This window comes from Rana temporaria, chromosome 1 (assembly GCF_905171775.1).
Source record: "Rana temporaria chromosome 1, aRanTem1.1, whole genome shotgun sequence".
In the NCBI taxonomy this organism is placed as follows: domain Eukaryota; kingdom Metazoa; phylum Chordata; class Amphibia; order Anura; family Ranidae; genus Rana; species Rana temporaria.
In genome coordinates, this window is record NC_053489.1 from 494,062,077 (window position 1) to 494,079,258 (window position 17,182).

Sequence of the window (17,182 nt, forward strand, 5' to 3'; positions counted from 1 at the left end):
GTCATATGGCTCTGACAAAATTTAGGGTATCTGTAGTCTTAATGGATGTGGTGGTGTGTTTTTGTGTTTTATCTTGAGGGCTCATTCACACCAAGCTGCGCTGATTGTAAGGCCTGCTGGTGTGTGCCGGAAATAAACAATGGCGATGCTCAGGTTGCAACAAGCTATGCCGCAAAAGTACTGCATTAAAAAAAAAAACATTTCAGCACACACCACTTCAACGTAATGGTGTGAAATGCACCCATAGAGAACAATGCCTTTTGGCTTAGCTTGCTCTAGGCAAGGCTACCCTGCATAGTCCCAACGCAGCTGGTTTAAACTAGAGCAAAAGACATGCATATAAAAGAGATCAATTTAATGTAAGTAAACTTTCAGTGTGTTAATATATTAGTTACTTGTCTCACTGCTGATTCAAAGCAATAGGCTTCACTAACTTTTCTTTCGCTTTGGTTTCTATTAAAACTATTGTTGCTCAGAGAGTAAGGGAAAATAGTAAAGTGCGGAGTAAAAAAAAAAAGAGAAATGGTGTAGAAAAATGGTTGCAAGCCAGCATAATTGTGTGGCATATAATAAGCTACGGCCATTGATAATCAAGACTATCTAATGACAATCGCAGACATAGGTGATGAAAAACCCAGGAACGGGGTTGACTATACGTAATGTCATTGCAGAAGGGCCCACAGAGTTAAAACTATGAGTTTCCAATGTCTAGGTGTTCTGTGTCTGCAATAACTGAAAACACAGCCACAGAAATAGCAGCAGTAAGAGGAGGGTAAGCTAATGGATTATCGACTTCCCCTCCCACATGAAGTACAGTACTAGGGAAGCTGAGGTGCATAGAAAGGATAGGAGATAAAGAAGACTCACAAAGAAGAGAGAGTTAAGTGAAGGAGATAGAATGGGGAGGTATAAGGCAGGGAACAAGAGGAAGTTTAGGTGTCCTAGAGGCCAACCCGTTGAGATGTGTGATTTGGTTCTAGTTTACAAGTCCAGTAGGTGTGTAGTATGCTGGCCAGGTGCGTAATAATCAAGCCAGGGTGCAAAACCTTTAGGATCTTGTTCGATATTTTGAATACTGTATGCAGTATTTCTTTTAGTGTTAATTCATGTTGCAATGAAAATGTGTATATAAAAGTAAAATAATAATGAAAAAATGTGTATCTCCACAGTTCTGTTCTTGGTGCATGTGCTGTAGTATACTGAGCACTGATACTTGAGAGAGAGAGGGGGGGGGGGGGGTTGGTCCTTAGCCTTTCACAAGTGGTCAGGAGTTTGCTAGGGGCGTCGGCGAGCGTGCCTATTCTCCTCTCTCTAAATCAAACCTGTATATTTGCACTAATTTTTATGAGCCCTTTTGACAAGCATTTAGAGTTTATTGCATGCCGACCAACCTTTTGCTTTGGTTTGGGTTAGGACCTTCCTCTTTTGAGTAACTATTTGTCTATGGCCTTTAAGGTGAGACACCGATTAAAAAGATCGTTGACCCGGTCATCTGTATGCATGACCTTGCCTCAGACTATCTGCTTTCAATACATGTAATTTGGACTGGGTCATGGATATGAACAACAAAAAATCATTTAATCTCTTTATCACGAACGTAAGTAGTGTTTTGATGGCATATTTCCAGGGAAAACCTAAAGGTTCCAGCAAAGACTGACTGGCCCTACTGTAGTGTAGGTGATTGATTGGGCATGTGTGATTGATGGGCAATATCTGGTTAAGGAACAAAAAAGCAAGCTTGGCCAAGGTTATTGGCCAAATACATTAAATGGCCAACCATAAATCATTCACCTTTTTATGAGGTTGCCTTAACCATAAGGCATATAAGAAAAACAATGACCTGGCATAGAACACCAGGGTTACCTATGGCACAGTAATTAGATCATTCTGTGTTTATCATAAAATATCTACATTTTTATTAGTAGATGCAAAAGGTTTTTAAACGCAATCAAGAAAATATAGAAAAGTGCAGTTGAATGAGAAGTAGCAATGGTGCCTCCATGTCTGTCAGAAAAGGCTCCTTTAACCAAAAGTTGCAGTATTGCTTTTTAGTGGACTTTTATATTTGAGATTGTTTGATTAATACAGTTCTGACTTTGTTACTGATTATGCTTGCTTTCCTAGGCAACTTTCCTGAACCTTTTTTATCTAAAGTTCTGCCTCCATCCACCTCACCTTTGACTCCTAAGAAGGTCCCTAGAGAATTCATTGTTAAATATAGACGGGGAGAAATCAATCCAGTTTCTGCTCTACATCAGTTTGTACAAATGCAGAGAATGGAACTTGTGCTGAAAGAGACAGTAACTACAGGTAGGTAAATAGATTTTGAACTTGTAGCATGCAATGTAGATTTGCTGCAGAAAATCTAATCACTTTGACTGCAGTTCCCAATCAATAGAGAAAATATTTGCTATACTTTTAAATAAATAACCAACAGCTGAGTAGAAGCTGCAGAGGTGTAATTCTCGACACTAGGGCTGCAACGAACGATTTTTTCTCTTATCGTCCATGGACGGACACAGCCTTCTCAAGTCTTGACAAGTGGGTTATATTCCTGTTCACAGGAGAGGACTAGGCAGAACATGTTAGATAATTAAATACATGTTACTTTAACAGAGTTGAACAGCCCCACCCAGGAGGCGGTCCCTCCGGACATAACCCTCCTCTCTGCAGCATGCAGCCTCAGTTTTTTCCTGCCTAGCAAAGGACGACGTATGGCTCCTTTTGGGCTCAGCGGAGTTTTTTTTTTCTTTTCTTTTTTTGAGAATCTTCTATCAACTGCCGGTTGAGTGACAGGCTAGATATATAGATCCTTGTAGTCTCCTCAGTCCGGCCAGCGAGCGTGAGCACACCATTGCTAAGGGCTGGTTCTGCCACGACATACCCCATGACTCCTGCGGTGGCCAGTGGGCTTTTTGCTCCAGGGTACACATATGACTGGGCTGTGGTGTTGTCTCACTCAGTGGACTGGGCCGACAGCTAAACCCAACGCGGTTGTATGCCTGTCAGGAATGCGCCAGCGGTCCTCGCATGGACGGTTAAGTATAGTCCTTCCTGCCTCGGCGGTTCGGTATGGCTGGAGTTTGGGGATCCTCCTATCCTCCCTTTCCCTGCTCTGTCATATTTCCCTCTGCTGCTGCTACCGGGGGGGACCTGTGGGGGGGGGGGCTCCTTTCTTTATCGTACACCACGGGACACAGAGCCATATTCATTACATACAGTGATGAAAATAAGTATTTGAACACCCTGCTATTTTGCAAGTTCTCCCACTTGGAAATCATGGAGGGGTCTGAAATTGTTATCGTAGGTGCATGTCCACTGTGAGAGACATAATAAAAAAAAAAAAAATCCAGAAATCACAATGTATGATTTGTTTAACTATGTATTTGTATGATACAGCTGCAAATAAGTATTTGAACACCTGAGAAAATCAATGTTAATATTTGGTACAGTAGCCTTTGTTTGCAATTACAGAGGTCAAACGTTTCTTGTAGTTTTTCACCAGGTTTGCACACACTGGAGGAGGGATTTTGGCCCACTCTTCCACACAGATCTTCTATAGATCAGTCAGGTTTCTGGACTGTCGCTGAGAAACACGGAGTTTGAGCTCCCTCCAAAGATTCTCTATTGGGTTTAGGTCTGGAGACTGGCTAGGCCACGCCAGAACGTTGATATGCTTCTTACAGAGCCACTCCTTGGTTATCCTGGCTGTGTGCTTCGGGTCATTGTCATGTTGGAAGACCCAGCCTCGACCCATCTTCAAAGCTCTAACTGAGGGAAGGAGGTTGTTGCCCAAAATCTTGCAATAGATGGCCCCGGTCATCCTCTCCTTAATACAGTGCAGTCGCCCTGTCCCATGTGCAGAAAAACACCCCCAAAGCATGATGCTACCACCCCCATGCTTCACAGTAGGGATGGTGTTCTTGGGATGGTACTCATCATTCTTCTTCCTCCAAACACGGTTAGTGGAATTATGACCAAAAAGTTCTATTTTGGTCTCATCTGACCACATGACTTTCTCCCATGACTCCACTGGATCATCCAAACGGTCATTGGCAAACTTAAGACGGGCCTTGACATGTGCTGGTTTAAGCAGGGGAACCTTCCGTGCCATGCATGATTTCAAACCATGACGTCTTAGTGTATTACCAACAGTAACCTTGGAAACGGTGGTCCCAGCTCTTTTCAGGTCATTGACCAGCTCCTCCCGTGTAGTCCTGGGCTGATTTCTCACCTTTCTTAGGATCATTTAGACCCCACGAGGTGAGATTTTGCATGGAGCCCCAGTCCGAGGGAGATTGACAGTCATGTTTAGCTTCTTCCATTTTCTAATGATTGCTCCAACAGTGGACCTTTTTTCACCAAGCTGCTTGGCAATTTCCCTGTAGCCCTTTCCAGCCTTGTGGAGGTGTAAAATGTTGTCTCTAGTGTCTTTGGACAGCTCTTTGGTCTTGGCCATGTTAGTAGTTGGATTCTTACTGATTGTATGGGGTGGACAGGTGTCTTTATGCAGCTAATGACCTCAAACAGGTGCATCTAATTTAGGATAATAAATGGAGTGGAGGTGGACATTTTAAAGGCAGACTAACAGGTCTTTGAGGGTCAGAATTCTAGCTGATAGACAGGTGTTCAAATACTTATTTGCAGCTGTATCATACAAATAAATAGTTAAAAAATCATAAATTGTGATTTCTGGAATTTTTTTTTTGATTAGGTCTCTCACAGTGGACATGCACCTACGATGACAATTTCAGACCCCTCCATGATTTCCAAGTGGGAGAACTTGCAAAATAGCAGTTTGTTCAAATACTTATTTTCCTCACTGTATATGCTGGCACAACCAATCAGAGACAGTTCCCCTCCATATAGCCCCTCCCATCAGGGGAGTACCTCAGTTTTTTTCGCCAGTGTCTAAGGATTGGACGCGCAGAGAAGTGCTAAGGGAAGCTCGACTAAAGAACTCTCTGGGGGCCGACCGTCGGGTTCATTCAGGACGCTAAAGTATTAAACTAAAAATGGATGGGATTCGGGCCTCACGCATGAGGCATCGCCTGTAATGTCTCTCTTTGGAGGACAGAGCTCTGAGGTTCCAGCACTTTCGCTATTGCAGCTAAAAGGCCTGGTCAGAGTCTTTTACAAGGCCCAGGGAAGAGGTCTCCTTTAAATAGGAACCCATACCCCTGAAGGTTGGCACACAAAACCCGCCGAGATGGGAGAATATTGGTTCCTTCTGTAAAATCAGCAGTTAAACCTGTGGCGGGGATAAAGTTAAGGGAAAGAGGAGGAGAATTAGAGGGGTGTCTTCTCAAATTTGGCCACTAGAGGGAGTAAAGAGCTGAGTTTACTCGCCTCACTCCATACAAGTGTCAGACCCACAAGTACGCTTTCTGCTGCAGAGCTCTGCACAACACCACTCTTCTCCTCCTGGAACCATGATAAAAACTCCAGTAAAGACATGGGGAAAATTCTCCAGGCAGCCGCCCCAATCATTTAGGTCGGGGGGCGTGCTTTATCGGGAAAAGGCAGGCGTAGTGGGAGCGCACATGCCAAGTTTTTAAAAATGGCGCCCAGTTAGGGGCCATAGAGCAGCAAGAAAGCCAGCAGCTCTCCCTGGGGACACGTAAGCTCTATGTGGTTGGTAGACATTACCAAATAGAGACACCTACTCTTTGCATGAAACTGTGTGTTTAAGTTGCATACTTGATGTAAATTGCTAAACTGAGCACAGTAGTATATACATCTTGGTACCTCGGCTTGTTGCTTTGGGAAAATGTCTTCCCTTAGAAAGGGTTCTGGGGCTAAGAACAAGAAGGCAACACCGCTGGCGACAGGGGGGTTCTACCAGTGCCTGCTCGGTACCTTCCTCCCCAGTAAGCCTTGAATTGCCTATACAGGAGGAACCATTGCCACTATCGGGAGTTTCTCCAGTGGCACCTGGGCCTGCATATGTCACTGAGCACACTTTTGCGGCAGCTATGGAGAGATTAGAAGAAAAGATTGCGACTTCAATCGCTAAGTCCTCGCAAAAGGACAAAAAGCGAAGCAGATCTCCTTTGTCCGCTTTAGATCCTCTGTCAGAAATATCTGAGGAGGTGAAGGAGGAGGATGACGCAATATCTGCAGAGGACAGGGATGAGGATTTGGACGGCTCAGGGGTATCAGAAGAGCCCTTTTCTGCTTCCCAGATGCTAAGGTTTCAGGTGCAATGTTGTGCTGAAGCAGTACGAGCTGCGTTCAGGCAGCCCCCCTCTGAGTTATCTGAATCACCTGTCTCCTCCCTAGGCTCATTAAAATCACTGCAGAGTTCATGCTCTTTCCCAGTTTATCTGTTGCTAAAGAAGCAAATTTACGCAGACTGGTTAAATTCAGACAAGCGCTTCTCTCCTTCAAAGAAGTTTGAAATTCTTTATCCCATTGAGGAGGAATTTACCAAAAAGTGGTGTTTACCTGCGGTAAATGCAACCATATCTTGTGTGAACAAAAACCTGACTTGTCCAGTAGATGACGTACAGGTGTTTAAGGACGTCTCAGAAAAGAGGTTGGAATCCTTATTGAAATCTTCCTTCCAGCTGGCAGGTGCAGTTACACAACCCGCTGTAGCTGCAGTGGGTATGTGTCAGGTCCTCAAGGACCAGGTAAAAGAGGGAGTTGTCTCCAGAGCAGGCCAAGTTGTGGGAAAATTTGCCCAAGGCCTTCTGTTTTACAATGGATGCTATGAGAGATTCGATCCAGCAAGCGTCTCGCCTTTCACTCCAGTTGGTGCATATGCGCAGAGTCCTTTGGTTAAAACATTGGTCGGCAGAAGTGCCATGCAAAAAGCTTCTAGCGAGTTTTCCTTTTCATGGCGAACGCCTCTTCGGGGAAGACTTGGAGAAATATGAAATATATCCAAAAGATTTCCAGCGGTAAGGCTACTCTGTTACCAGAGAAGAAGAAAAACAAGCGACCTTGTTTTAAACGTTCTCTGTCTCCGACTCCTGGTAAATCTACCTCCAGCCAGTGGCGATAACATTTTCAGCCAGCCACAAAAACCAAAGAAGGACCAGCCCCAGAGAGCTAAGAAACAGTGGGGGTTCTAAGACCAATAAACAAAACCCCAAGACCTCGGCATGAAGAGGCGCCCCCGCTCGGCCGAGTTGGGGGACGGCTTTGTCCGTTTTCCGCGGTATGGCAGACAGAGATCCAGGACAGATGGGTGGTATCCACTGTATCTCTAGGGTACAAGCTGGAATTTCGAGAGATCCTATCTTCAGTTCCGAAGCTCAGGGCTCTCCAAAGATCCTCTAAAAAAAAAAAAAAAAAAGCACCCTTCAAGGGATTGGATCACTTGCTGTCCCAAGGGGTGATCACAGAAGTACCCTTAGGGAAGCAAGGTTCTGTTTTTTATTCAACCTCTTTGTGATTCCAAAACCAAACGGCAACGTCGGACCCATTCTGGATTTGAGATCACTGAATCCAGTTCCATCCTTACTTACAAGGGCTAAATTTGACGGTTTTGCTGCTGAGACCCACATCCTGAAGAAGAGAGGGTTCTCAGGCCTGGTACTTTCTACGATTAACGCCAGAAAGCCAGCTTCCAGACGTATATACTACAGAATATGGAAAACATATGTTTTTCATGGTGTGAAACTAACAAATGGAATCCTCAGATATGATATAAGTAGGATTCTTGCTTTTTTGCCAGCTAGGAGTGGATATGAAATTAGCCCTTAGTACCATTTTAACCATTTAACGACCGCGGCATGTACATATACGTCCACAGAATGGCACGTACAGGCAGATGGGCGTACATGTACGTCCCTGCCTTTCCGCAGGTCGGGGGTCCGATCGGGACCTCCCCCCGGTACATGCGGCGGTCGGTTCTTCCGTGGGAGCGATCCGGGATGAGCGGGCGGCTATTCGTTTCTAGCCGCCCCCTCGCGATCGCTCCCCGGAGCTGAAGAACGGGGAGAGCCGTATGTAAACACGGCTTCCCCGTGCTTCACTGTGGCGGCTGCATCGATCGTGTCATCCCTTTTTTATAGGGAGACACGATCAATGACGTCAGACCTACAGCCACACCCCCCTACAGTTGTAAACACACACTAGGTGAAACATAACTCCTTCAGCGCCCCCTGTGGTTAACTCCCAAACGGCAACTGTCATTTTCACAATAAACAATGCAATTTAAAGCGGGAGTTCACCCATTTATTACATTTTTTTTTCTCCCCTTAGATTCCTGCTCGTTCGGTCTAGGGGAATCGGCTATTTGTATTAAAATATGAGCAGTACTTACCCGTTTTCGAGATGCATCTTTTTCCGTCGCTTCCGGGTATGGGTCTTCGGGAGCGGGTGTTCCTTCTTGATTGACAGTCTTCCGAGAGGCTTCCGACGGTCGCATCCATCGCGTCACTCGTAGCCGAAAGAAGCCGAACGTCGGTGCGGCTCTATACTGCGCCTGCGCACCGACGTTCGGCTTCTTTCGGAAAATCGTGACGCGATGGATGCGACCGTCGGAAGCCTCTCGGAAGACTGTCAATCAAGAAGGAACGCCCATTCCCGCAGCCCATACCCGGAAGCGACGGAGAGGATGCATCTCGTAAACGGGTAAGTACTGCACATATTTTAAAACAAATAGCCGATTCCCCTAGAGAAAACGAGCAGGAATCTAAGGGGAAAAAGTGCCCTCTAAGGGTGAACCCCCGCTTTAAATGCATTTTTTGCTGTGAAAATGACAATGGTCCCAAAAATGTGTCAAAATTGTCCGAAGAGTCCGCCATAATGTCGCAGTCACCAAAAAAATCACTGATCACCGCCATTAGTAGTGAAAAAAAAGAAAATTAATAAAAATGCAATACAACTATCCCCTATTTTGTAAACGCTATAAATTTAGCGCAAACCAACCGATAAACGCTTATTGCGTTTTTTTTTTTTTTTTTTTTTTTACCAAAAATATGTATTTTGGGACCATTGTCAAGAATACGTATCGGCCTAAACTGAGGAAAAAAAATGTTTTTTTATATATTTTTGGGGGATATTTATTATAGAAAAAAGTAAAAAATATTGCATTTTTTTCAAAACTGTCGCTCTATTTTTGTTTATAGCTCAAAAAATAAAAACCGCAGAGGTGATCAAATTCCACCAAAAGAAAGCTCTATTTGTGGGAAAAAAAAGGACGCCAATTTTTGTTTCGGGAGCCACGTCGCACGACCGGTCAATTGTCTGTTAAAGCGACATAGTGCCGAATTGCAAAACCTGGCCTGGGCTTTTAGCTGCATTTTGGTCCGGGGCTTAAGTGGTTAAGGGTCAAATATCAGCTCTATCATTCTTCTTTCAAAGACCACTGGCATCTCATTCCCTAGAGCGGGGCTTTCATTCAGGGGGTATTGCGGATCAATCCGCCATTCAAGCCTCCCTTGTGCCCATGGGATCTGAATTTAGGTTTGTCTGTGTTGCAGAACCAACCTTTTGAACCGATTCGCCAGATTCCGCTGATCCTTTTAAGCAGGAAGTTGGCATTCTTGATTGCTATCTCTTCGGGCTAGAAGATTATCTGAATTGGCAGCTCTTTCCTGTAAAGAGCCTTATTTAGTTTGTCATAAAGACAAGATTCTACTGCGACCCCATCAAAACGGGACCACGGGTCCCGTTTTGCACATGTCACAGAATTTTCTGTGCTTCGTGATGGGGGAGGGCTTCTGTCAGTCTGTGGCCCTCCCTTTTGAGCTGGCGTCGGCACCAAGGGTTTTCACCTAGGAGCTTGTGATTATCCTAGCTTGTTGGGACAGCAAGGCCTTGCCTCGTGGGCTACTTGTTCGACCTTCTTCTGAGAGCAGCTTCTGTCTCAGACCTAGTAGATGTGTTTATAGCCATTCAGACCCTGCGAAATTTCGGGTGGGTGCTAAACATTTAGAGCCGGTCCTGGTTCCGACTCAACGGTGAAGTATCTAGGGTTGATCCGGACTCCTCGTAGTGAAGGTCCTTCTTTCCCTGGAGAAATTACAGACTCTTCAGTCTGCGGGGAAGGTATTGGCATCACGCTATCGGTCTTATCTCCGGGGCCTGTGGGTAGCCTCCTTCGAGGCGGTACTGTATGCCCAGTTCCACACTCGGGTTTTCCAGGGGAAATACTGTCCAGGTGGTAAACATTTTCTTGTCTCTGAAGTCGTCAGATTCAGGTGCGCCACCTAGTCAGATTCTTTCTGAGTTGGTGACGGAGATCCCCGACTCTTCGGCCCGGGAAGTTGTTTCTTCCTTCCATTGGTCGGTGTTTACAACGGACGCAGGCCTCACGGGTTGTGGGGACACCTGGGAGGTTCAGTTGGCTCTGGGTCGCTGGACTTGCGCGGACCTACGGTTACACCACCTTGAATGTGTCCGCTCTCGTCTGATCTCGGTAGCTACCCAGGGTCTGGCTGGTTAGTGCCTGTGTGGGAGGCCGCCTGGGTGCTGTGGACCCTGTCTACCATTCATTGTCCTACTATTTGGGTGATCAGGCTTTGATTCTCCTCGTGTTCGAGGAGGTTGCAAGGTCATATGATCTGGATTCAGCCGACAACACCACGGCCGTGGCTTCGGTCTACCATCAGGTATACCGGCAGGCGGACTACTGGAGTCACCTGATGCTGGACCAGGGTGACTTTTTTTGTGATTAGGGGTGTTTCGGCTCCCTTGCAGGAAGTTGGTCTCACAGGGCAGGAGAGATTATAGCTCCTGGATCTCCTGGCCGCTCCTCTCCACCGCAGGGGTGTCGAAGTTAGTGGCCAGGTCTGGTGCTCTGGTACTGACGCGTAAGTCGCGCTGGTGGCCCTGTGGATTCTGTATCGGTAGCTTTATGCCGTTCCTCCATTGTTGTTGCTTCCTCGGCTGCTCCATAGAGTGGAGGCTGAGGGGATCCCAATGTGTCTAATCGCTCCAGATTGGCCTTGGCGTCCTCGGTACGCCAATTTCGGGCGCCTGGCGGTCGTCGGGGCAAGAGGTCCTTCTGTCTCGAGGTCCCATACTTCCTCCTGTTGTACAGTCACTGACTTGCTCAACATGGCTGTTGGTAGCCAGACTTTAAGAGACCGGGGTCTGTCTGACTCGGTCATCTCAACCATGCTGAGGGCACGGTAGTCTTCTTCCGGAAAGATCTACAGTTGCACCTAGCAACCCTACATCTCTGGTGCGAATAGATGAATTGACGTCCACGGACGTACTAGGTGGCCTGCTGTTTTTACAGCTTGGAGTGGATCTCAAATTGCTTAAAGCACCGTTTGGGGGCAGATTTCAGCCTTGGCTGTCTTCATTCGGTGGCCTTTTTTTTCTTTGTGCAGGGGGTTTGTCATATACTTTCCCCTCTTGGCCTATCTCTTCCCCCATGAGTTTTGACTCTGGTGCTCTCGGTTCTTCAGGAACCTTCCTTTTGGAAACATCAGAGAGATTTTCTCTTGACACTATCTCAGAAGGTGGCCCTTTTCTTCTGTTAGAGGGGTCTCTGAGTTGGCGGACTTGTCTTGCAAGCCGCCATACTTGATCCTCCATAAGGATTAGGTGGTGCACCCGCGACCTTCCCTTCTTCCGAAGGTGGTTTCGGCTTTTCGCCTAAATAAGGGCATTGTTCTTCCATCCTTATGCCCTCGGCCGGCGCATCCTACGGAGGTTGCTTTTCATACTTTTAGGAGTGGTACGTGCTGTGCGGGTGTACCTGCCTGCTATGGCTCCGTTTTAGAGATCTGACCCTCTTTTGTGTCAGTGTCTGGCCCACAAAGGGCCTGGTGGTCTCGTCGACCACCCTGTCTCGGTGGATCTGGCAGACCATCATACAGGCTTATGCTCTTAGGGAGCGGGCCCCCCTTTTCCGGTCGCGGCGCTTTCGACCAGGGCACCTGGTGCTTCCTGGGTTTTTCCGACATCATGCGTCGGTGTCACAGGAGTGGGGGCGCCGACTTGGTCGTCCGTTCACGTTTTTTCAAAATGTACATGGATAATGTGAATGCATCTTCCGATGCTGCTTTCGGCCGCTAGCTTTTGCAGGCGGCCGTTTAAAGTTGCACCTCCTCCGTTGAGGAGCTCTGCTTGTTTTGACACTGCTTGGGGACGTCCCACTTGTCAAGATTTAAGGAGCGGTGTCCGTCCATGGACGATAAGAGAAAATAGGATTTTTTGTACTCACCGTAAAAACCTTTTTCTCTGTCTTCCATGGACGGACACCGCTCCCACCCCTCCTTTTTAGGTTTGTACTGCTTGTTAGGAACTGAGGCTGCATGTTACAGTGAGGAGGGTTATGTCTGGAGGGACCGCCCCCTGGGCGGGCTGTTCAACTCTGTTAATGTAACATGTATTTTTAATTGTCTAACATGTTTCTGCCTAGTCCTCTCCTGTAAACAGGGAACATAACCCCCTTGATTTAAGGAGCTGTGTCCGTCCAGAGAAAAGGATTTTACGGTGAGTAAAAAAAATCCTATTTTCTCTTCAGTTCATGGACGGACACAGCAGCATTGATCTTAGGGTTGTATACATTTCCTTTCAGGAGAGACTAGGCAGAAAAAACAGCACTTTAAGTGTTAAAAACACTTCTCTCAGTACAGCACCTCCCAGGGGGCGTGTCCCAAGGGTACATCCCACTCTCTGAAAACATCCAGCCCCAGTTTTTTCTCTGCCTAGCGTTAGAAGACATGGCCTTTTCTGGAGTCCATGTGCTCTGGAGATTTTTTTGCGATTTTTCTGCTGTGTGTTTCTAGTGTTTTAAACACGTGTACGGCTGCCATTTTAGCGGTGATGCGGCTCTTTATGTCGGCGGCGATTTTCCTGTAGCCCGCATGCTGTTTTTTTCTGCATGTCGGCGGCCATCTTGGAAAAGTATTGGCCTCTAGTGTCTGGAATAGCGGCGCAAGGCCGCAGCATTCTTCCTGAGGGACGGCACAGCACGGACAGCGCTCTCAGCTCTGCACACCAGTCCAGCCTGTTTTCGGGTGGTGAGTCCCCTGGGGGGTGCCCCGCTCTCTGTGACAGCCGGGAGGGTGACCGCTGGGTCCCGTTTTTTTCTGCAGTACTAAGGTGGCATATACAGGTGGGTCAGCATGGGAGTCTGAACCAGAGGCTTCTACCCCGACCATGCCAGAATTAACCCTTAGTGCCCCTGCGGCCTCGATGGATGCTATGGCGGCAGTCCTGGAGGGGTTTGTTGCCAGGATTGAAGCGGCAAGTGGCCAGAAGGGGGGTAAAAAGCGCCCCCTCCCTGCGCCTGCTTCTGGGGATGTCTCTGACACGGAATCGGGCCCTGCTATTGCATCTGGTTCTGTCATGTCAGATGATGCAGACTTGGCCCACACGGACAGTGAGGATGACTCTGCTTCAGGGTCTAAGCATGACAAGGACTTTGTTGGAGCTCTTGTCACTGCGGTGCGGGACACTAAAAAACTTGATTTGGCGGAGGCATCAGACATGCCGGTCCCTTTTTGGGTTCTGCAAGCCACCCCGCACCGCAAAAGTGTTTCCTTGTGTTCCATATCTGGAAAAACTGTTTTATACAAGGAATGGGAACAGCCGCAGAAAGTTTTTGCGGTCCGTTACCCACTTTTTTAGGAAATCCTCCTCAAAAGGGTTTCTCCTGCTTCAGTGGACCCTCCGGTGTGCAGACTGAACAAGGCCACCACGTTGCCTGTGGAAGGGGCTCCCGCATTTAAGGACCCCGCAGATAGGAGAGCTGAGGCTGTGGCCCACTCCATATTCACAGTGGTGGGGTCGGCGGTGAGATCGGTTTTGGCCGGGGCTCTGGTGTCACAGACACTCACCGAACGGGCTAAGTCCCTGGTGCAGGAGCTGGAGGCACAGAATGCTTCTGAGCTCTCTGTGGACCTGGCCGACCAGTTGGTGCAAGGCCTAACATTTGTCTGTGAGTCGGCCCTAGATATGCTCCCCTTGCTCTCCAGGGCCTCCGCGGTGGTACTGCGCCGCCTTGTGTGGCTAAAGTGTTGGTCTGGGAGGAGATACTGGGAGGAGGTGATAGACATAATAAATAAAACTTTTAAAACAAATTTGGAAGCTGAATCCAAGGCATGTCTATTAGGTAGTATTGAGGAGAATAGAGTGCCCGTCGGCACCCTTGAGGTAGTGCTGAGATGTCTCTTCCAGGCAAGGAAGCAAATCGCGTGGAGGTGGCAGGCCCAGACTCCACCCACTGTTAAATCCTGGGTTGAAACCATTAATACAATGATCTGGAGCGAGAGAGTGACACTTACTAAACAGGGCAATTATAGAAAATTTGTAAGGATGTGGAAACCTTGGCTAGATATAACGGGATGCTCGATATAAGAAGAAGTCTCTCAAATTTAATAGATACTTTAACCCGCTATGGGACATCCCTTTACGGGGGGAGGACGTATTTTTTAACGAAGCAAATTAACCTAAAAAACCGGCTTAAGGTGTGATGGGAGGGCGGATGGGAGGGTGAGGGGTGGAGGGGAGGTGGGGGGGACGGTGGACATAAGGGCAGACAATTTGGAATTAAAGAGGTTTTTCTTTTTTCACACAATTATAAAGATACAGAGATAGGGGGAGGGGAAAAATGTATGCTTGTATATGCACTATGTTAAGTCCATTTGACGCACTATTTTTTGTACTTTACATATGCAAACAACAATAAAAAAACGTTATAATGAAAAAAAAAGTGTTGGTCTGCGGACCAGTCCTCTAAGAAGTCCCTGGTGGACTTGCCCTTTAAGGGTCAACGTTTTTTTGGGGTGTCCCTGGATGACATCGTAAAAGATGCCACAGGCGGTAAGAGCACTCGGCTCCCGCAATCTGGGAAGGGTAAAGAGCCTCGCCGCAAGCAAGGACCCTCTTTTACTACCCCCTAGCGTTTTTTTCGTCTGCCAAGTGCGGCAGGAAAATGTTTCCAGGGTGCTAAGGCATCCACTGAAGGGTAAAAGCGCACCTGGTTCCGCAAGCCCAACAAGCCTGCCTCCGCATGAAGGTCTGCCCCCGCCTGCATCTCGGGTGGGGGGGCGGCTTCGCGAATATGCGGATCGGTGGAGGTCTCTTCTTTCCGACCGTTGGGTTTGCAAAGTAGTTTTTGGGGTACAAGATAGAATTTCTCTCTTGTCCACCAAACAGATTTTTTCCCTCCAACCTCCGGCTTCCTCCGGGTCGCCTGAACGATCTGTCAGGGGCTGTCCAGGATCTGCTGGTCAGGGAAGTGATTGTGCCGGTTCCCTCAACGGAACGGTTTCAGGGGTTTTACTCCAATCTGTTTGTAGTCCCCAAGAAGGATGGGGTCCGTCCAATCCTGGACCTCAAGGCCCTCAATTGCTTTGTCAAAGTGCAAAGATTCAGGATGGAGTCGATTCGCTCAGTAATAGCAGCGCTCCATCAGGGGGATTTCCTAGCGTCCTTGGATATCAATTATGCGCACCTGCATATCCCAATATGCGCAAAACACCAGAGGTTTCTGCGCTTTGCGGTCGGGGAGGACCACTTTCAATTTGTGGCCCCCTTCTGTTCGGCTTGGCCTCAGCACCGAGGGTTTTCATCAAGGTGCTCGCCCTGCTACGGCAGTGCGGGATCGCTATCGTGGGATACCTGGACGACCTTCTTCTGAGAGCTTCCTCAAGCTCAGAGTTAGAAGAGGACGTGTCTATCACCTGTCAGACCCTCCGAGAATTCGGTTGGCTGCTGAATATCCAGAAGTCAGTACGGGTACCGTCTCAGCGGCTGGAATATCTGGGGTTGGTCCTGGATTCCTCAGAGGCGAGAGTTTTTCTCCCAATGGAAAAACTGCAGACTCTGCAATCTGCAGTGCAGCGGTTGGCGACCCAGAAATGGGGGTAGCTTCGATTTTACATGAGGGTTCTGGGTCTGATGGTGGCCTCTTTCGAGGCAGTTCCCTATGCCCAATTACATACTCGAGTGTTGCAGAAAGAGATTCTGTCACGTTGGAACAAACTTCCTTTGTCTCTGGATTACCAAATTCGGGTGAGTCGACTGGTCAAGTCCTCCCTAGTGTGGTGGCTGACATCCCCGCTACTTCGGACCGGAAAATTGTTTCTGCCGCGTCATTGGATAGTGATCACGACGGATGCCAGCCTCTCTGGCTGGGGGGGTGTCTTGGGTGTCCAGTCAGCCCAGGTGCGCTGGACTCAGGAGGAGTCCCGCCTTCCAATCAATGTACTGGAGCTCCGAGTGATCAAGTTGTCTCTCCAAGTGGTCTCTGGGTCTGCAAGGCCGACCGGTCAGGATCCAGTCCGACAACTCCACGGTCGTGGCATACGTCCATCATCAGGGGGGCACACGAAGCTCCGCTGCAGCGACGGAAGGCGCGCACATCCTCCGGTGGGCCGAAAGTAACGTTTTGGCTCTGTCGGCGCTGTACATTCCGGGGGTGCTGAACTGGCAAGCCGATTACCTAAGTCGCCAAAAGCTAGACCAAGGAGAATGGTCGCTACACCCGTAAGTGTTTCAGAGCCTGTGCCAAAAATGGGACACTCTAGACGTGGACCTTCTAGCGTCCCGTCTCAATCGGAAGGTGTCAGGATTCCTGACCAGGTCGAGGGACCCGTGGGCGGACGCGTCCAATGCGTTTGTGGCGCCTTGGGGTCACTATCGCCTAATATACGCCTTCCCTCCTCTGCAGCTTCTTCCTTGCCTGCTGCGCAGAGTGGAAGCCGAGGGGATACCAACAATCCTGATCGCTCCGGATTGGCCGCGCCATCCCTGGTGCGTCTGGTGTCAGACGTCCCTTGGCGTCTACCCCTGAGAGAAGATCTTCTGTCGCAGGGTCTGATATTTTACCCTGCTTTACAGTCGCTGGCTTTAACGGCGTGGCTGTTGAGAGCCAGGTGTTGAAGGACCGAGGTCTGTCGGGCTCGGTGATCTCTACCATGCTACGAGCACGGAAGTCCACTTCACGAAAGATTTTACCATCGTACGTGGCAGGCCTACATCTCTATGTGAAGAGATGAAGTGGCACCCCCATACATATGTAATGTCCCGGATTCTGCTGTTTTTACAGCATGGAGTGGATCAGGCTCTCGCCTTAAGTACGGTTAAGAGTCAGATCTCGGCTCTAGCTCTCTACTTTCAGCGACCCTTGGCAGCGCACTCCTTGGTGCGTACGTTTGTGCAGGGGGTCCGGCATGTGGCCCCTCCTGTGCGTCCTCCACTGCCTCCATGGAACTTGAATTTAGTTCTTTCAGTGCTCCAAGAAGCTCCGTTTGAGGACATT

General features: G+C 48.2%; 1 protein-coding gene across 7 annotated transcripts in view; it reads left to right on the plus strand.

Annotated features, from left to right (window-relative positions):
* Positions 1-17,182, plus strand: part of ADAD1 (adenosine deaminase domain containing 1) — a 317,973-nt gene that overhangs the window by 52,044 nt on the left and 248,747 nt on the right. For 5 of the 7 annotated variants that reach the window (XM_040330441.1, XM_040330417.1, XM_040330424.1 and 2 more), the window contains exon 3: positions 2,125-2,310. The exons of the other annotated variants lie outside the window; for them this stretch is intronic. In XM_040330441.1, coding sequence (XP_040186375.1) covers positions 2,125-2,310 — 186 coding nt within the window. The remainder of the gene's footprint in view (positions 1-2,124; positions 2,311-17,182) is intronic. 7 annotated transcript variants of the gene reach the window in all.